Here is a 20457-nt window from a genome sequence, read left to right on the forward strand (position 1 = left end):
CTTTTCCCGAGCAACTCGGGGGACCAAAATGGAAAACCAAGTCAATTCTTCAATTAATGGTAGTAGTGTAGGCGACAACCCTTTCGCAAGAGGTGGGTTGTTCAGGTCTCCGCCCAGGAGGCCAGAGGCAAAAGTCGGCAGCTCAGTGCGCAGCGCCAGCGTGGGTCACTTAACCATCTCGCAGGCTCCGCCGGTAGAAGTTATAGACGGCCCATGGCTTGTGAGAGCGATGAACCGCAAACGCGATGGGCTTTCGGCCTTCGAGGTGGCGAAGGAACAGCTGGACGCCATCATCGACTTTGCGTCATCGAAGCATAATATCAGTAAGGAACTCAAGAGGAGCTTGCTGAAACTTCCAAAGTCGATGTTGTACGCCAAGCTGGAAACGGCGGTCGGGACGGCCAAGTGCGAACCCGTGAAATCTGTGGAGTCGAGGTTTACCCAGACTGAGGCCCAAGAATTCGCGGATTTGGGCAAGGTCGAATCGACCGAGGGCGTGCCAGCGAAGGCGGTGGTGCCAAAGTCTACCCAAACTGGGGCTCAAGTATTCGCGGGCACGTCGGGGGTGACTGCTCCAACGGAGCAGACACAAAAACGGGGGAGACAGTCTCCAGGGGATGAGCTCCCTGGGAGCCGCTCCAAAACGCGGAGGTTTACTACCCCGAACAAGGGTAGTGGGGCTGGGAAGCTGAACCCCGGCCAGGTACCTCCAAAACCGGGGGAGGAAGGACCTGGAAAGGTCCGTCCACCCAGGAAAGACGGTGGTAAGGGGTTACGGCAGGCTGAGAGCTCTCAGACGCCCCAGACCAGGGAAATAGATGGGGATGACGCCTCCTGGACCCTGGTCAAGAACAAGAGGAAACCGAAGACGTCAAGGGCCGAAAAGAAGGCCCAGGCGAATGAGGGTAGCAAGAAGTCTAGGGTAGGCACCAATCGCTCCAGGGGCGATGCCCTAGTCATCAAAACGGACGAGGCTAAGTACTCGGACGTCTTGAGAGCGATGAGGAGTGACGTCAAGCTCGGTGAACTCGGCGCCGACGTGCGTCGAATAAGACGTACCCGGATGGGCGAAATGATCCTCGAGCTAAAGCGGGGCGTCTCGCAAAAGGGCGCCGCCTACAAGAAGTTGGCGGAGGAAGTCCTAGGCGAGACGGTCAAGGTGAGGGCACACACGACGGAGGTGAACCTAAGGGTTAAAGACCTGGACGAGATCACCGAAGTCGAAGAGCTCGTCACGGCACTGCGGCGACAGTGTGAAGTGGAGGCGCCCACCGCAGCCGTTCGGCTACGGAAAGGTCCGGCAGGGACACAGGTAGCATTGGTTCGGCTATCTGCAGCGGACGCCTCCAAGGTAGTCAAGTTAAGGAGCGTAAAGGTGGGGTGGTCGGTATGCCCTGTGAGCATATATGAGCAACCCGAAGTTTGCTTCAAGTGCCTGGAACCGGGCAATGGGACTGCAAAGGCCCTGACAGAAGCGATCTCTGCCGACGCTGCGGATTGGAGGGACATAAGGCACAATGCTGCACGAACCCTCCCAATTGTTTGATTTGTTCTAGCAAAGCTGTGAACAGCAAGCATCCCATGGGGGGTTCGATGTGTCCATCGTTTAAGCGTGCTGCAAAATCACAGTGCAGGTAACGCAGCAAAACCTGAACCACTGCGATGCAGCCCAACAACTGCTGTGTCAGACAGTTGCTGAATGGGGGACGGATATTGCCATCATAGCAGATCCTTACCGGGTACCCGCCAGGAACGGTAATTGGGTCACCGATGGGTCTAAAATGGCGGCGATATGGACAACGGGGAAATACCCGGTCCAAGAGTTGGTGTCTTTGACACACGAGGGCTTCGTCATTGCCAAAATCAACGGGGTCTTCTTCTGCAGCTGCTATGCGCCTCCTCGATGGTCGATCGAGCAGTTCGGTCGATTGCTAGATTGCTTGACGGGTAACTTGATGGGGCTTAGGCCGGTGGTGATAGCGGGGGACTTCAACGCTTAAGCCGTGGAATGGAGAAGCCGATCCACGAATCAACTGGGGCAGATCCTGCTGGAATCACTGGCCATGTTGGATGTGGACTTGGCTAATGTCGGTACCAAAAGTACCTACAGCTGGAACGGGGCCGAGTTGATTATCGACGTTACGTTCTGGAGCCCTGGCCAAACGAGTTGTTCGAACTGGAGGGTAGATGATGGCTACACTCACAGCGACCACCTGGCGGTTCGCTACAGTATGGACTATACGACCAGCATTCAGCGGACGGAAGAATGTGGAAGACATCATACTTCGACGACGAGGTGTTTAAGGAAGCGTTCTGCCGCGAGCACAATACTCTCGGTCTGAGCGGCGAGCAGCTGGTAACAGTACTCTCGCGTGCATGCGATGCCACCATGCCTAGGAAAGTCCACCCTAGGAATGGGAGGCCACCGGCTTACTGGTGGACTCAAGAAATTGCGAATCTGCGCCGCGCCTGCCTACAGGCAAGGAGGCGGATGCAGCGAGCACGCACAGAAGAGGAGCGTGTTGAACGACGGGTGGCGTTCATGGCTGCTAGATCCGCTCTGAAGACTGAGATTAGATCAAGCAAAAAAGCCTGCTTCGAGGGCCTGTGTCAAAGTGTCAACGCGAATCCATGGGGTGACGCCTATAGGGTCGTAATGGCCAAAACACGTGGGGCGATGGCCCCTACAGAGCGGTCTCCAGAGATGCTGGAGAGGATCATCGCGGGGCTCTTCCCACGTCACGACCAAGTCCCTGGCCTCCCTTTGTGGAGCTGCCAGGGGCCAGGGTGGCCCGACGAGGGAAGAGTAACTGTGGCGGAACTTGCGGGGATTGCACAGTCCCTTAGTGTAGGTAAGGCGCCAGGACCGGATGGTACTCCGAACCTGGCCATCAAAGTGGCCATTGCTGAGGCTCCCGAAATGTTCAGATCTGTCATGCAGAGATGCCTGGACGAGGGAGTCTTCCCTGAAGCATGGAAAAGGCAGAGCTTGGTCCTATTGCCAAAGGCGGGAAAACCACCGGGGGATCCGTCGGCATATAGACCAATATGCCTGCTTGATACGTCGGGTAAGGTGCTCGAGAAGATCATCCTCAAAAGGTAGTTTATACGCACGGAGGGTGCAGATGGTCTATCGAGTAACCAGTTTGGCTTCCGAAAGGGTAAATCGACCGTAGACGCTATCTTGTCGTTTACTAAATCCGCGGAGTTAGCTATCCAGCGTAAGAGGAGGGGAGTTCGCTATTGTGCACTCTCGACGTGAGGAATGCTTTCAATAGTGCCAGTTGGGCAGCTATTGCAGATGCGCTCCTGCGTCTTGGAATTCCCGAGTACCTGTACAAGATTCTCGGAAGCTACTTCCAGAATCGAGTACTGGTATACGACACGGAGGCGGGTCGGAAGTGCGTTGGCATAACCTCAGGGGTTCCGCAAGGTTCCATACTGGGTCCGGTGTTATGGAACGTCATGTACGACGGTATCTTGAGGTTGAAGTTCCCGGTGGGCGTGGTAATCGTCGGCTCCGCTGACGATATTACGCTGGAGGTCTACGGCGAATCGATCGAAGAGGTGGAGTTGACTGCAGCCCACTCGATCGCAATTGTGGAGGAGTGGATGAGTTCCAGGAAGTTAGAACTGGCTCACCACAAGACTGAGGTGGTTGTTGTGTACAACCGAAAGTCGGAGTAACAAGCGGTGATAAGGGCAGGCAACTGCGCGGTCACCTCTGAACGCTCCATCAAACTCTTGGGGGTAATGATCGACGATAAGCTCACCCAGGACCGGATTTAGCCGGAAGGGGGCCCCGGGGCCGACAGCTTGTGGGGGCCCCAAAATGTACAAAAAAGGTTGGTTTTGGTACATAAAATTTGTGGGGGCCCGGGGCCACGGCCCCCCCGGCCCCCCCATAAATCCGGCCCTGAGCTCACCTTTGATAGCCACGTCAATTACGCCTGCAAGCGTGCCTCCACAGCTATAGTGGCATTGTCCCGGATGATGTCCAATAGCTCTGCGGTTTATGCTCGCAAGCGCAAGCTTCTGGCTAGCGTTGCTCTGTCCATACTGAGGTATGGGGGGCCAGCTTGGGGCACGGCCCTGCGTATTAACTGCTACAGAACGAAGTTAGAAAGTAAAAGTGCCTAAGAGTTGCGAGCGCGTACCGTACCGTGTCGCACGATGCACTTTGCGTCATCACCGGTATGATGCCTATTGACATCGTTATCGGTGAAGACATAGAGTGCTTCGAAATGCGCGGCACGAGAGGCATCCGTAGGACTGTCAAGTTGGCCTCAATAGTCAAATGGCAGCGTGCGTGGGACAGTTCCAGTAGACACATAAGTTGATACCGGAGATAGGTACGTGGATCAAGAGGCGCCATGGGGAAATCACTTTCCACCTGACCCAGGTCCTTACAGGTCATGGTTGCTTCAGACAGTACCTACACCGGTTCGGACACTCGGCCTCGCCCGAGTGTCCGGTGTGCGTTGGTTTAGAGGAAACGGCGGAACACGTGTTGTTCGTGTGCTCACGTTTTCGCGCAATGCGTGACCACATGCTTGCCACATGTGGTCTGGACACTACCCCGGACAACCTAGTCCGGAGGATGTGTAAAGATGAAGTTGGCTGGAACGCCGTTTTATCGGCTATCGTCCAAATCGTCTCGGAGCTACACAGAAGGTGGCGCGTGGACTCGAGGGATGGCTAGTTCAGGCGCAAATAAGAGGTGGTCCAAGGGCTCGGAGTCGGCTTCATGGGTCATACCAGTGCCCTGTGGTCGAACTCGATCCTTTTATCGAACAAGTGGCCGCGCGAAGAACAACATGATATCGTCGCTTTCGCGGCGTCGTTCATCCGGGCGGGTTCCGAGCCCGAGGACGGAAAAGGGTCCTCGTCAAGGCTGGGGCAGGCGTAGGCACCGCGTCGGCAAGTCCCTCTGTGTGCTGGCGAATAGGCTCTATCGCAGAAAGGTAAATTTGGGGTGTACGCGGCATCATCATTCTTGATACCAGTCGTGCAGAGGGAAGCAGGCGCGAAGTCGACCCTTCCCACCTTCCGAGGACATAGGGCGTGGTAAGGCCACCTGGAAAGCCGGCAATGCGCTGGCACGATACCATGGTGTTCTTCTAAAAAAGCGAGTCACGATGTTCGATGCTGCAAGGACACGCAGCTAACCTCGAGGGTGCGTTATGCACTGGCCCCCCTTTGAAGCATTACTTTCTGGTTGGCAATGGAAACGGTTTAGCGGGTCGAGGATGCAGTCCTGCCTCCCTCGTTTGCTGTTGGAGGTGGCCCCTAACCCCGCACTTCCTGGACAACCCAGGATGTCTGTTGAGCAGATTCCCCCTCCATTGCTTATGATAAAAAATCCCCCTCCAAGGTGGCCATTAGAACAGTTCAACCAGATGATAGATAGGCTATCGTCTGACCTAGTGGGTCGTAAGCCGGTCGTCATAGCAGGAGATTTTAACGCTTGGTCAGTGGAGTGGGGTACTGGTTTCATCAGTACCCGCTAAGCTGCGGTGGACGATGGAGGTCCTTCGTAGCTTAGAAGGGAAAGCACCTGTCTAGCGAACTGGGGTCGTGGGATCAAAGCCCACCGAAGGGACGGTTACCCTCCAATACCTTTTCCGAACAAAATCTATCACATGTTGTACATATGCATAATCAAGTTTCAGACATAGTAATTAATTTCCACTCCGGGTGGCTTAATACCCGGCATATAGGCAATTAACTTTGAATGTAGCCAACCGATCTTGCCAAAACTAGTATGAAAAGAACTGTTCTGAATTACATATCCTCGAATGTATCAGAAATCATGTCAGGAAACTAAGTGTCCTAAGCTGAGAATATGTCCAAACATACCTATGTGATCATAAGACATGAAATTGCCGAGTTTTGAATAAACATAAACTATTTCAGGGTCTCCAAAACGTCCAGAACGATATATCCGTGCATCGCTAAACATCCAAGCAGGTTCATTGAACCGATACGATTTCATTTATTACTTTCACAAGCTAAAATAATTTGGATTTGGTATATACTGATCATGAGGACATTGCAAAATTCATGATTGGTAGACTATGAACTGAACTCAAGAACGTTTTGGAGCAACTTGAAGATTTTGTATTCACAAACATTGGGTTTAGGATTTAAACATTTCAAATTCATTTGCATGCTCTCAGAAGCGAAATCTTCCCAAGGTTTCGGATATCTGGGTTTTCAGGGTATTATCAAACTTGACCTAAGATATTCTTCCTACAAAGCCAACATCCTGATGAATAATTTTGCTGAAGCAAATGGTGGCCTGGGTATATATAACCCATCCATCCTGATTAATCCACCTAGCGGTGATGAAGTCTTTCTCGTGTGTTATAAAAAAATATTATAGTATTATGTCCATAACTTTTGAGCTTATTAGGAAACAATGGGTAAGGATTTCACGTCGAATGCAACTTGTTGCGAGCAGAATAAGTAAGGTGAGGGATAAGTGCTTAAAAATGAGTGAGTTTGCACGTGTTTTACGCTTAGACATACACACACAGACATCACCTCAATCGAACTGAGTTGATTGGTATATAACTCTATGGGTCTCCAGGCATTCTACAAGAAGTTTGTTTTTGGAGCGAATATTAAAAAAAATATATATAAACTATTTTTCAATCCAATTTGTCTGGAACACTGCAACATGTATTACATATCGCAGGAATATCCAGTCCTTAGTCCTAAGACTCTTTTATGAATTTAAATTTCATATTTTTTTTTTCAGAATTTTATATTGATTTTCTAAATGCAAGTTTTTTATGACATAACCATTTTCAAACGCTACTTCTTCTTCTTCTTTTAATTGGCATTACATCCCCCACTGGGACATTGCCGCCTCGCTGCTTAGTGTTCATTCAGCACTTCCACAGTTCAGAAAAATATATTAAGCTCGTTTAGTGGAATGTATTAAACCGTCTAAGACGAATTAAGTTCTGTCCATTTAATTCCACCAGTTAATTTTCGTTATCTTTGCAGATACGTATTTCGACCACAACTGTGTGGTCGTCTTCAGTGTCTTGTACTTGACTCGACTTGAAGAAAACAATCGCAACTTACACTATTTATACTACGCTAGGTACCTAATCTAATCTTATTTGCCTACTTTATTTACCTATACAGTAAATTAATTTATTGTTTAGGTAGAAACTTGAAGAGCCAAGAGCTGCCATTTCCCTGATCCTTATTCAACAGCGCTGTTTGTACCTGTCGGTGGATTTCCAAACTCTCAGCTACATCGAGTTTCCATGGGGAAGAGACATTTCTTAAGATTTTAATATTTGATGCCGTAATTGGGTGATTTTCCTTATACACATGCTCTGCTACCTTAGATCTAAATTCGTAATGTAATCCCTTATCGTTTTCTCTTTTCGCCTTACTCACTTCCGCCATATGTTCCTTGAACCTTATATCTAATGATCTTTTTGTTTGGCCTACATAGATTTTTTCACATTGGGAACAACTTATCTTATAAACGCCTGCCTTATTCAACATTTCTACTTTATCCTTCGTTGAACCCAATAGAGACTTGAGTTGGTTGCTTCTACTGGAGAATACTAGATCGATTTCGAATTTCCTTAGTCGAGGGCGTAGCTGGTTGGTGATGTGTTTATCATATGGGACCGAAACTCTTTTCAGCGGCTCCTCTATCGGTGTCAGCGTTGTATGTCCATTTCGTCGTAGGGTCCTTTCCTTCTTGTTGATGATCGCTCGTATAGTCCTCTCCTGGTATCCGTTGATCTTCGCTGTTTCCAAGATGTATTGTAGTTCCTTCGTTTTTCCTTCTTCGCTCAGGGGTATCGTCTGCATCCTGTGGATCATGTGATGAAATGCTGCCATTTTATGTTGGTACGAATGGTTCGATGTATATGGGATGACTCTCATGGTGTTCGTGGGCTTCCTGTAGATTTCGAGGCTCAATGTTGTATTTGCTTCCCTGATGACTAGTAGATCCAAAAAAGGTAGTTTACCTTCTTTTTCCTCTTCGAAGGTAAATTTGATGTCCTTATGCACGTTGTTTATCGCTTCCAAAATCCTGGGTAGATCCTTTCGGTTGATGATGCTGAAAATGTCGTCGACGTATCTCCACCACTTCTGGGGTAGTATTCCTTGTTCTTGTAGGTTGTTCTCCAGAACCGCCATGAACAGTTCGCACAAAAACGGTGATAGCGGATTTCCCATGGGTGCTCCTTTCGTCTGTTTGTAGTAGTTGCCACGAAATGTGAAGTAGTTCTCCGTCATGCATAGCCTTGCCAGATTTAGGTACATCTTCACCTTTCCTCGCCATGTTGTTTCCGTCCTTTGTGTTAGCAGCCAATCCTCTAGAAGATTCAGAGCATCTTTCACTGGAACGCTAGGGAACAATGCCGCTACGTCGAATGATACCATTATATCCTCTTCTTCGATGTGTCCTGATTCCAACAGCTTCTGGTAACTTCCACAGTTATTAACCGCGAGGTTTCTAAGCCAAGTTACAATTTTTGCATTCGTATATCATGAGGCTAACACGATGGTACTTTTATGCCCAGGAAAGTTGAGAACATTTCCAAAATCTCTAGACCGGCACCGGATATCGAACCCAGCAACCCTCATGGTCTTGCTTTATAGCCGCGCATCTTACAGCTACAATCTATTGATATTAAAATCTCCAAGATCGGTCGGAAGACGGCTGAATCATTAGCCCATTCTTCCTGACCATTTTTCGTGACGGTCTCAAATTAGAATCTGCAGAGTGACCCTCCTATCTTCCCGAAGCACGCAATCCTACGTCAAAAAACTAAACAAATTTCAAAACTCTCCTTCAACATTTAATGCCAACACAATTCCCCCAAGAAAGGTAACCAAGTTGGGACCAATCAACCCGCTCGCTCGCCTGTTCTCGCTCCCCATCGACACTATCTCTTTCTGCAACAATCACCGATAATGCGGTTGCTGCACCAGGTTGAAAGTTCGTTCGCAGGGTTGGCTCTGCTCGAAAGCGGAGCACGGCCGCCCGCTCGGGCAATCCTCGATCAAACATGACTCGAACCGGGCGGTGAAATTGATTCGCGCGCGTGAAAAACCTCCAGCATTGTTGTTCCACCCCCGCACAGTTTGTACCGAAGAGAGTGACGCGCGTTCGGTGTGTGTTGTCCGGTTTTTGGTCGTCGCTGTCGTGGTCGAAGTGTCGCGGTCAGAGCACTATTAATTAGGCAACAAAGTGGTGATGTTAGTTTTGGCGCCACCATGACTTGGTGCAGCACCGTAAGGATGCGAAGAAAGCAGTGAGAGCGCGGCGCCGCACGGTAACATCCGTCAATCATTGGCGACGGGGAAAGCATGAGCTGGGGAATGACGGCCGGAGATCGTGTGAGATGCCTTCAGACGCAGCTGTTTCCGGTTTGTGCCACGCTCGCTGCCAAAGGTAAGAAACCGGATGATCAATTAGCGTCTCCCGTTGGCCAGAAATCAGAATGGCGAAGGAAGGTCGGTCGTGTAGTCAACGCGGAGCGCGGAAATTAGTATTTAATCAATAAATTGATTATTATTATTATTGAAACTGAAAAATTGGCCGCTTCGCAGCGAGCTGCGAAATGCCTCAGCGAAACGTAGAGAAATTTGTCGAACATTGTTGTGATTCAATGGGTATTGGGGAGGGGGGAATAGGCAGTATACTGCCTTACTGTGCACGAGGGTTGAGTTATCTGATGAGGTCAGCGCGAAGAAAGAATCGAACCAAAGCGAAATGGGGGAGTTTAGTTTTGAAACATTTGCCAGGAATGCACAACCATACGATGGCTATAAACATTCCGTTTATTTGTTGACAGCGTGGATGCTCCAGAGGCATGTCGGTTGTACACATACCGACAATACCCATGGATACTGACTACGGCTGCTACAACAACGGCGCATGGCAAGTGAAGGTGTCCATGAAATTTGTTGGGTCGTCGTCTGGTGCAGTGAATCGACGGTTGATAGTCAAATAATCGGTCTGCAGTTAGCCTTGCGAGCCATGACGTAGGACCGCCAACCCGGAGACGGCGAATTCGATTCTTGGTCACATCTGGGTCCAGTTCAATAAAAAATTGATAACTCGAACTCGATAAATTGTTTTTTATGTCATAGGGGAACTGTTCCCATTTCTATTAAACTAAACATATACAGTATTAACCCAATTTTGTCACTCCTTATATAAACATCAATGTTTTTCATGAAATAACTTTCACCGCCTCTGGTTTATTATGAACATTTCTGAGTACCTGTCAAGCATTTTGTAAGTCTTTTCGACAAAAAATTCCGTTCACATTTTTTATCTTTCCAAGGCATAAACTGATGAAAATAAAAAATTGTCTGATTTTGTTACATTTCCTATTTTATCATCCCAAAACTTACCAGGGCTGTTCAAATCCTGAGTAAATTTCTGTCGAATTTCTGGAGAATTCAGGTGCGCATTGAAATCCCAAGAATTTTACGTTGAAAACAACTTTTTGTACGGGAAAGGGCCGTTTGGCCGAAGGCCACAAAGCCGAAAGTTATTTGACCGAACATTTTATTTTGCCGAAGAAATCATTAGACCGAACCTCGTCTGGCCTAAAATCATTTGAGTGAAATAGACATATGACCGATAATGTCGTACGGCCGAAAAAGTTGTCTGGTCGAATAGCTCATTTAGCCGAAATGATCGTTTGGCAGAAATGGTCATTTGATCGAAAACGTTTATACGGGCGAAAGTGTCGTTCGGCCGAACTGCTCATATTGCCGAAAAATGTGTTTGGCCGCTTGGTCGAAATGCTCGTTTGGCAGAAAGGGCCATTTAGCCGAACGAGGTGACATTTTTGGCTGAATACGTAGCAAATGACAAATAACGACCAAACGACATTTCCGGACAGATGGTCTATTGAAGCAAAACAATTTTTCGGCCAAATTATCAGTTCGGCCGTATGAGCTCTTCGTTTGACATAAAGTCGTTTGGTATTACGGCCGTTTGGCATAAGGTCATTTGGTGTAGTTGTTATTTTAGCTGTATGAATAATAAGTAAGATTTGTTGAGCCATTCAATTACGTTGTTTTTACCATATGGGCAATACTACATATTAATTGGAAACAGGATTGTACGGAGCGGCGTGGCAAATAAACTATAAAGAAGCTTTCTGTCCAAAGAAAACATTTCAAATGTTGACACACCTACCAGCAAGATAAATCAGCATTATATTAATTATGCATTCATGGCTTTTTCATGTAAGGGTAAGCCAGAAAACTAACCCATTTCTCCCTTTTGTTAGGCAAGGAACTTTTATTCTCTCATTCGTTATGAATAGTTTTTTTTTAAATCATATTTTCGTGTCATCACTTCTATTTATCAAGTTGAGTGTATTGGTATATAACAGCGGTTCTCAACCTGAGGTACATGTACCCCTGGGGGTACCTTCGACGGGCCCAGGGAGTACCTCGGTCAAATATGCATAATGGCGAATTTTAATCAGTTTTAATCAAAACTTATTGAAAAAGTTTTGATATATGTATATTTTTTTATTTCAAAATTTTGTACCTAATATGCATGTGGATCGGTAACTAGAGACTATTGAATCCTTCTATCCACAACCACGACAGTGGACGAAGGGTTGTGGGACAAAAGATAAAAAAGAACAGAACAACGAATAAACAAATTTAAAAAACTTCTATGCAAAATGTTGAATAATATGTTAAGAATATGCTTCTGAACTAAAATTTAGAGTCTTCAAATTGAGAGACATGGAATTTATTTTTTGCGAAAATCTCAGTTGCTTCGTTGCAAGAGGATTGGAAGCATCCTTCTACGCCTCCTTTCAAGAGGCCTGCAAACCTCCATTCAAGAGGCCCGGAAGCCTCCTTTCAAGAGGCCCGGAAGCCTTCTTTCAAGGGTTGAGGGTCATTTGGCCGAATGCCATTTGGCCGAAAGGGTAATTTGGCCGAACGCCATTTGGCCGAATGCCGTTCGGCCGAATAGTTGAAGTAATAAGGAAGAATGAAGAAAGAAGGAGCAAGAAGGGTGAAAAAATAAGGAAGAAGCAAGAAAGAAGAAGAAAGAAGAAAGGAGTAGGAAGAAAGAAGAAAGAAGAAGAAAGAAAGAAGAAAGCAGAAGGAAGAAGAAAGAAGGAAAAAGAAAGAAGGAAGAAGTAAGAAAAAAGAAGGAAGAGGGAAGAAGGAAGAAAGAAGAAGGGAGAAGGAAGAAGGAAGAAGGAAGAAGAAAGAAAGAAGAGAGAAGAAGGAAGAAGTAAGAAGGAAGAAGGAAGAAAAAAGAAGGTTGAAGGAAGAAGGAAGAAGGAAGAAGAAAGAAGGAAGAAGAAAGAAGGAAGAAGGAAGAAGGACGAAGGAAGAAGGAAGAAGGAAGAGGGAAGAAGGAAGAGGGAAGAAGGAAGAAGGAAGAAGGAAGAGGGAAGAAGGAAGAAGGAAGAAGGAATAAGGAAGAAGGAAGAAGGAAGAAGGAAGAAGGAAGAAGGAAGAAGGAAGAAGGAAGAAGGAAAAAGGAAGAAGGAAGAAGGAAGAAGGAAAAAGGAAAAAGAAAGAAGGAAGAAGGAAGAAGAAAGAAGGAGGATTAAAGATGGAAAAAGGAAGAATGAAGAAGGACGAAAAAGAAGGAAGAAGGAAGAAGGAAGTAGGAAAAAGGAAAAAGGAAGAAGAAGGAAGAAGGAAGAAAGAAAAAGGAAAAAGGAAAAAGGAAGAAGGAAGAAGTAGGAAGTAAGAAGGAAGAAGGAAGAAGGAAGAGGGAAGAAAAAAGAAGGAAGAATGAAGAAGGCAGAAGGAAGAAGAAAGATGGAAGATTGAAGGGAAAAGATGAAAGATTGAAGAAGGAAGATTGAAGAAGGAAGATGGAAGAGGGAAGAAGGAAGAAGGAAGAAGGAAGAAGGAAGAAGGAAGAAGGAAGAAGGAAGAAGGAATAAGGAAGAAGGAAGAAGGAAGAAGGAAGAAAGAAGATGGAAGAAGGAAGAAGGGAGAAGAAAGAAGGAAAAAGGAAGAAGCAAGAAAGAAGAAGCAAGAAGGAAGAAGCAAGAAGGAAGAAGGAAGAAGGAAGAAGCAAGAAGGAAGAAGCAAGAAGGAAGAAGGAAGAAGGAAGAAGGAAGGAGGAAGAAAGAAGAAGGAAGAAGGAAGAAAGAAGAAGGAAGAAGGAAGAAGGAAGAAGGAAGAAGGAAAAAAGAAGAAGGAAGAAGGAAGAAGAAAGAAGAAAGAAGGAAAAAGAAAAAAGGAAGAAGAAAGAAGAAAGAAGGAAGAAGGAAGATGGAAGATGGAAGACGGAAGACGGAAGATGGAAGATGGAAGATGGAAGAAGAAATATGGAAGATGTAAAAAGGAAGAAGGAAAAAGTTAGAATGAAGAAATAAAAAAAAGAAGGAAGAAAGAAGAAGGAAGTAGAAAGAAGGAAAAGGTAAAAAGAAGAAGGAAATAGGAAAAAAAAGAAGGAAGAAGGAAGAAGGAAAAGGAAGAAGGGAGATGGAAGAGGGAAGAAAAAAGAAGGAAGAAGGAAGAAGGAAGGAGGAAGAAGGAAGAACGAAGATGGATGAGGGAAGAAGGAAGAAGGAAGAAGGAAGAAAGAAGAAGGAAGAAGGAAGAAGGAAGAAAGAAGAAGAAGGAAGTAGGTAGAAAGAAGAAGAAAGAAGAAGAAAGTAGAAAGAAAGACCACTCGTAAACTGGGGTCAAATTTTTTTAACTATTTGGCCAAACAGCATTCGGCCAAACGACATTTTCAAGAGGCCCGGAAGCCTCCTTTCAAGAGGCCCGGAAGCCTCCTTTCAAGAGGCCCGGAAGTCTCCTTTCAAGAGGCCCGGAAGTCTCCTTTCAAGAGGCCCGGAAGCCTCCTTTCAAGAGGCCTAGAAGCCTCCTTTCAAGAGCCCCGGAAGCCTCCTTTCAAGAGGCCCGGAAGCCTCCTTTCAAGAGGCCCGGAAGCCTCCTTTCAAGAGGCCCGGAAGCCTCCTTTCAAGAGGCCCGGAAGCCTCCTTTCAAGAGGCCCGGAAGCTTCCTTCCAAGAAGCCCGGAAGCATCCTTTCAAGAGACCCGGAAGCATCCTTTCAAGAGGCCGGGAAGCTTCCTTTCAAGAGGCCCGGAAGCCTTCTTTCAAGAGGCCCGGAAGCCTCCTTTCAAGAGGCCCGGAAGCCTCCTTTCAAAAGGCCCGGAAGCCTCCTTTCAAGAGGCCCTGGAGCCTCCTTTCAAGAAGCCCGGAAGCCTCCTTTCAAGAGGCTCGGAAGCCTCCTCTCAAGAGGCCCGGAAGCCTCCTCTCAAGAGGCCCGGAAGCCTCCTCTCAAGAGGCCTGGAAGCCTCCTTTCAAGAGGACTGGAAGTCTCCTCTCAAGAGGCCCGGAAGCCTCCTTTCAAGAGGCCTGGAAGCCTCCTTTCAAGAGGCGCGGAAGCCTCCTTTCAAGAGGCCCGGAAGCCTCCTTTCAAGAGGCCCGGAAGCCTCCTTTCAAGAGGCCCGGAAGCCTCCTTTCAAGAGGCCCGGAAGCCTCCTTTCAAGAGGCCCGGAAGCCTCCTTTCAAGAGGCCCGGAAGCCTCCTTTCAAGCGGCCCGGAAGCCTCCTGTCAAGAGGCCCGGAAGACTCCTTTCAAGAGGCCCGGAAGCCTCCTTTCAAAAGGGCCGGAAGCCTCCTTTCAAGAGGCCCGGAAGCCTCCTTTCAAGAGGCCCGGAAGTCTCCTTTCAAGAGGCCCGGAAGCCTCCTTTCAAGAGGCCCGGAAGCCTCCTTTCAAGAGGCCAGGAAGCCTCCTTTCAAGAGGCCCGGAAGCCTCCTTTCAAGAGGCCCGGAAGCCTCCTTTCAAGAGGCCCGGAAGCCTCCTTTCAAGAGGCCCGGAAGCCTTCTTTCAAGAGGCCCGGAGGCCTCCTTTCAAGAGACCCGGAAGCCCTTCTTTCAAGAGGCATGGAAGCCCTTCTTTCAAGAGGCCCGGAAGCCTCCTTTCAAGAGGCCCGGGAGCCTTCTTTCAAGAGGCCCGGAAGCCTCCTTTCAAGAGGCCCGGAAGCCTCCTTTCAAGAGGGCCGGAAGCCTCCTTTCAAGAGGGCCAGAAGCCTCCTTTCAAGAGGGCCGGAAGCCTCCTTTCAAGAGGGCCGGAAGCCTCCTTTCAAGAGGCCCGGAAACCTCCTTTCAAGAGGCCCGGAAGCCTCCTTTCAAGAGGCCCGGAAGCCTCCTTTCAAGAGGCCCGGAAGCCTCCTTTCAAGAGGCCCGGAAGCCTCCTTTCAAGAGGCCCGGAAGCCTCCTTTCAAGAGGCCTGGAAGCCTCCTTTCAAGAGGCCCGGAAGCCTCCTTTCAAGAGGCCCGGAAGCCTCCTTTCAAGAGGCCTGGAAGCCTCCTTTCAAGAGGCCCGGAAGCCTCCTTACAAGAGGCCCGGAAGCCTCCTTTCAAGAGGCTCGGAAGCCTCCTTTCAAGAGACTTGGAGGCCTCCTTGAGAACCGCTGTTCTACAGGATTGGAAGCCAACGTTCAAGAGGCTCGGAAGCCTCCTTTCAAGATGCCCGGAAGCCTCCTTCCAAGAGGCCTGGAAGCCTCCTTTCAAGAGGCTCGGAAGCCTCCTTTCAAGAGGCTCGGAAGCCTCCTTTCAAGAGGCCTGGAAGCCTCCTTTCAAGAGGCTCGGAAGCCTCCTTTCAAGAGGCTCGGAAGCCTCCTTTCAAGAGGCCTGGAAGCCTCCTTTCAAGAGGCCTGGAAGCCTCCTTTCAAGAGGCCTGGAAGCCTCCTTTCAAGAGGCTTAGAAGCCTCCTTTCAAGAGGCTCGGAAGCCTCCTTTCAAGAGGCTCGGAAGCCTCCTTTCAAGAGGTTCGGAAGCCTCCTTTCAAGAGGCTCGGAAGCCTCCTTTCAAGAGGCTCGGAAGCCTCCTTTCAAGAGGCTCGGAAGCCTCCTTTCAAGAGGCCCAAAAGCCTCCTTTCAAGAGGCCCGGAAGCTCCTTTCAAGAGGCCCGGAAGCTTCCTTTCAAGAGGCCCGGAAGCCTCCTTGAGAACCGCTTTTCTACAGGATTGGAAGCCAACGTTCAAGAGGTTCGGAAACCTCCTTTCAAGAGGCCCGGAAGCCTCCTTTCAAGAGGCCCGGAAGTCTCCTTTAAAGAGGCCCGGAAGCCTCCGTTCAAGAGGCTCGGAAGCCTCCTTTCAAGAGGCCCGGAAGACTCTTTTCAAGTGGCTCGGAAGCCTCCTTTCAAGGGACTCGAAAGACTCCTTCCAAGAGGCCCGGAAGACAATATATATATATATATATATATATATATATATATATATATATATATATATATATATATATATATATATATATATATATATATATATATATATATATATATATATATATATATATATATATATAACACAAAATTTTGAAATAAAAATAATATACATATGTCAAAGTTTTGATTAAAATTGATTAAAATCCTCCTTTGTTCAATTTAGTCCAAGGTACGTTCAAAACGTTCAAAAGGCTCAGAAGCGTCCTTTCAAGATGCTTAGAAACTTAACTTTAAATTGCTCGAAAGCCGCCTTTCAAGAGGCGTGGAAGGTTCTCTCGAGAGCTCGATATAATGAAAATGTTATTCATCTTTATGGAAAGCCATAAGCAAATCTGTTATGGCCGTTCCTTTTTCTCCCGCTTTGCTTCAATTAGCTCCTTCATGTATGTGTGTCAATGGTGAGCAACAACAAAACGGAACGCGTTCGCTACATCGCTCATCATGCGCGTTCTCGCTATTAACCCTTTCAAGCCCGTCGGAATTACCCACGGCAACACTCCTTTTGCATTGAACCGAGCAAATGCTTGAAAAACCTTCTGCCATCCTTTGAAAAATCCGAGCAAATTCATGAATTTTCAGTAGGAACCAAATTGTCTTTTCACATCTTTGAAAGAAGGGACCATATCTTCTCTTGCCGTCTGTCGGGAAGATGCATCCTTTGAAAGGAGGATCATATCATATTCTACCTTGCGTTTAACTGAGCGAATGCCTGAATTGGAAGCATATATAATATGTCCTCCTTAGCCGTGCGGTAAGATACGCGGCTACAAAGCAAGACCATGCTGAGCTAGGTTCCATTCCCGGTGCCGGTATAGAAAATTTTCGGTTGAAAAATTGTCTCGACTTTCCTGGGCATAAAAGTATCATCGTGTTAGCCTCATGATATACGAATGCAGAAATGGTAACATGGCTTAGAAACCTCGCAGTTAATAACTGTGGAAGTGCTTGAACACTAAGCTGCGATGAGGCAATGTCCCAGTGCGGAATGTAATGCCAATGCAATGAAGAAGAAGAAGAAGAAGAAGAAAATCAGAAAATCAGAAAATTGAGCAAATGTGTGGATTAAATAAAAGAAGCATATCGTATTTTGCCTTCTGACGGTCAAATGCATTCTTTTGAAAGAAACGTTCATATCTTTCCTTGCCTTAAACCGAGCAATTGCCTTAATTGAGCAAATGAATCATAGCCTCTTTCGCCTTCTGCCGGGCAAATGCATCCTTTGAAAGAAGGAATTATATCTTCCATTTTCTTGAACTGAATAAATGCTTACAATGGGAATAAGAACCATACATTCTCCCTTGTGTTATGTTTGGCAAATGCATTATTTGAAAAAAGGAATCATATGCCGGGACTCTCTCATCCTTTGAAGAAAGAAGCGTATGCTTTTTAGACTTATGCACGACAAAGTGTGCTTTTAAAGAGATAATTAGCGTGATATTGAAACTTGTGAGGATCAAAGCTATGTTGGTGTGTGTGTGTCCAATAGAAATCATAATCACTTGTTTAGTTTCAAACAATTCAAAAGCCTTGTGATTACATTTGGTATATGGCAGTGCAATAAATTTCGACAGGGATTCTACGTGATGGTATTTGTAAAACTTTTTTGCAGCAAACTTTCTCAATACTTACTTTGTTATTGAACCTCACTCCATCACAATTCAGTGCACAATCAAAGTCGATAGGGTAAAACGACCCGTAATGGAGGGGTAAAGCACCGCGCCAAAACAAAGTTGATTTCAAAAATTCTTTAACTGTTAATCTTTTTTTGCATTGCAGTAGTCGAATAGGTTGCTCTTTAACCCTTGTTTCGTAAATTCTACGACGATTGTGCTAATCTTATTTTGTTTTGTTTTTATCACAATAATCAAACAAGCTACCGCAAAAATAGGACGCAGTTGCCTAACGTTGCGATATTTTTTTTTAAAGAACAATCCTATTGTTGCGATATTGCCTGTTTTTCTTATGGAGAGCGATACCACAACAATAGAACCTAAGCATAATCGCATTAATAAGTCGAAAAGACGCATTTTTTAAAGGAAAAATATTGATTTTCATCATTTTGAATAGGAACAAAAGGTGTTCTAGTGGCTGGTTTGAAGAGTTTTAGTGGATCCACAATTGTTTTTGTTGCTATTATATCCAGAATGGACTATTTTAACACTACCGCAACGTTAGGACGTTTTACCCTAAATATTCACCGAAAACGATGCCAATGGAAGCAGAAAGCAACGACACGTCAAAAACTTCATCAAACACTTATTCGGTTGAAAATGTTGAACAAATATAAACACATTAGACAAAACTCGTTGCCAAGAATTAAAGCACGCCTGCCTTGCTACCTAATGGGACGAGTGACGCACACTCATTTAGCGCAGCCAAAAACTCAGTTAAAAAGGAAAAAACTTCAACAACTTCTTTTCACCCGTCCACCGCACCCAACCACCACCGTTCGCATTCTTCACCTGGTTGGTTGTGGCTGGAAATTTGAAATTTTAATTTTCACCCCCACCCAGAGAAAGAAACAGCATTTGCTGCCTGACTGAATTAAATACGCTCTGTGAAAAATAAGAAATTTTTCATAGAAAAGATGAAGACTGCCAGTAAAAGAAGTAGAGTGAGTGGAAGCAATAACCGAACATAAATTCTCCAAATAAAAAAATTAAGGATAACTACGAGTATCTACGAATTATACATAGAACAAGAGGAAACTAGTGAAATCTCGACATATTTGAGCCGGGATTGAGCAACCAAAATCCCATAGACAATTCATTGACATTTTCTTGAGAAATCCTTCGGAAGTTCCACGAAAAAAAAAACGAGCTAGTAGGTACCATCTTTTATAATTCCACAACATGATTGTAACTTTTCAGATATGTGTTTCAACCTTAACAGTAAGACCCAAAACAAATCCATTTTCTAACATTCCGTATAGGGGATGGGTTCGGCACTTCGTCTAATAGCTCCCATTTCCATCCTATCAAAAACAAAGCAATGAAAAGAAATTTGATTTGTTTCTTATTTTTGTGATTTTTTTAGCAGTGAGTACGCAACGCATGTTGATTGGTGCCAACCCCCCCACAAGATGACAGAAAGCCTTAGTTTCGCGTACCCACTTGGAAAATAGCAGATGGCGCCACACAACGTAAACAACGGGTCATCCTGCATCGCCGACACGGTTTTGTTGTAAGGGAAAATATATTTTTGTTTCGTCTTTTGTTGATGCCAAACCACGAGTAAGAGTTGCAGTACAAAAAGGCGTAGAACCATTAATTGAACTAAATTAAATCAAAGCTAATTTGATTTCATAAAATTTTTCTTGTATTGAGTTTTCGAAGAACAGAATATAATATACAAAATAAAAGTAGGTTGTAATCAAGTTGCGACAAAAATACTACTCGACTACAATAGAAGATAAAAACGATGCCGATGTTCCGGTTGTTGAAACGCTTGCGTCCGCCAGTGTGGTTGATAACTTTTCGCTTCAATCATTGATTTATTCAGCAATCCACGTTCAAAACAGTTTATTGGAAAAATAAAATGTGAGCATTGTAAACATGAGCTTGTTCAGACTTCAGAACATATTGAGGCCAACAAAGATGAATTTTGTAATTTGCAAGATCTCGGAGACGGATTTAAAAATACTTATTAACGATTAACCGAAACACGAACTTCAACGTCGGGAAACATTATGCGCAGCTTGGATATCGCATAGTTATGAACATCTACAACACCCACCAACATGTTTTCGTAACAAGTTAGCTTAACACATTTTAGCACAAGAAGCCGTTAATAATCATCGAAGTATTTTGATGAACTTATGCATTGATTTTAACCTGAAATATTGGCTTGATACATATTTCGACCTCAACAGTAAGGCCGTCTTCAGTGTCTCGTACTTGACTCGACTTCATAAAACTGATTCTTTTCCGCGCCGAATAAAGCCCCAAACACAATGTTAGCGGAACGGCAACGGAAAGGGCAAATTTGACAGAAAACATATGGGCTAACTGTTGTCACACGTTGTCCTATTTCAATAAAAATATAATGACTTAAATGAGACAAATATAACCATTTCTACTAGTGTCAATATTTGCTATTTAAAGTGAAGAACTGAATTCATTTCGAAATTCACAAAAATAAAGAAAAAAAAATGCTGTTTGCTTTTATCACACCCATCTGAAATCAAACAAACAAAAACTATCTCAACAACAACACAGTAA

At 45.8% G+C, this 20457-nt stretch overlaps 2 protein-coding genes across 6 annotated transcripts in view; one reads left to right on the forward strand and one right to left on the reverse strand.

The window, feature by feature from the left end:
• Positions 1 to 20457, reverse strand: part of LOC134207793 (glutamine-dependent NAD(+) synthetase) — a 363415-nt gene that overhangs the window by 146921 nt on the left and 196037 nt on the right. The window lies entirely within an intron of this gene.
• The window catches only part of LOC134207791 (cytosolic carboxypeptidase 2-like), a 277167-nt gene that overhangs the window by 60057 nt on the left and 196653 nt on the right, over positions 1 to 20457 (forward strand). The window contains exon 1 of one of the 3 annotated variants that reach the window (XM_062683700.1): positions 9043 to 9439. The exons of 1 other annotated variant lie outside the window; for it this stretch is intronic. In XM_062683700.1, coding sequence (XP_062539684.1) covers positions 9355 to 9439 — 85 coding nt within the window. In that variant the 5' untranslated portion in view covers positions 9043 to 9354. Of the gene's footprint in view, positions 1 to 9042; positions 9440 to 20457 lie in introns of those variants that run through there. One more of the 3 variants, XM_062683704.1, reaches the window with a different exon arrangement.

This window comes from Armigeres subalbatus, chromosome 1 (assembly GCF_024139115.2).
Source record: "Armigeres subalbatus isolate Guangzhou_Male chromosome 1, GZ_Asu_2, whole genome shotgun sequence".
In the NCBI taxonomy this organism is placed as follows: Eukaryota; Metazoa; Arthropoda; class Insecta; order Diptera; family Culicidae; genus Armigeres; species Armigeres subalbatus.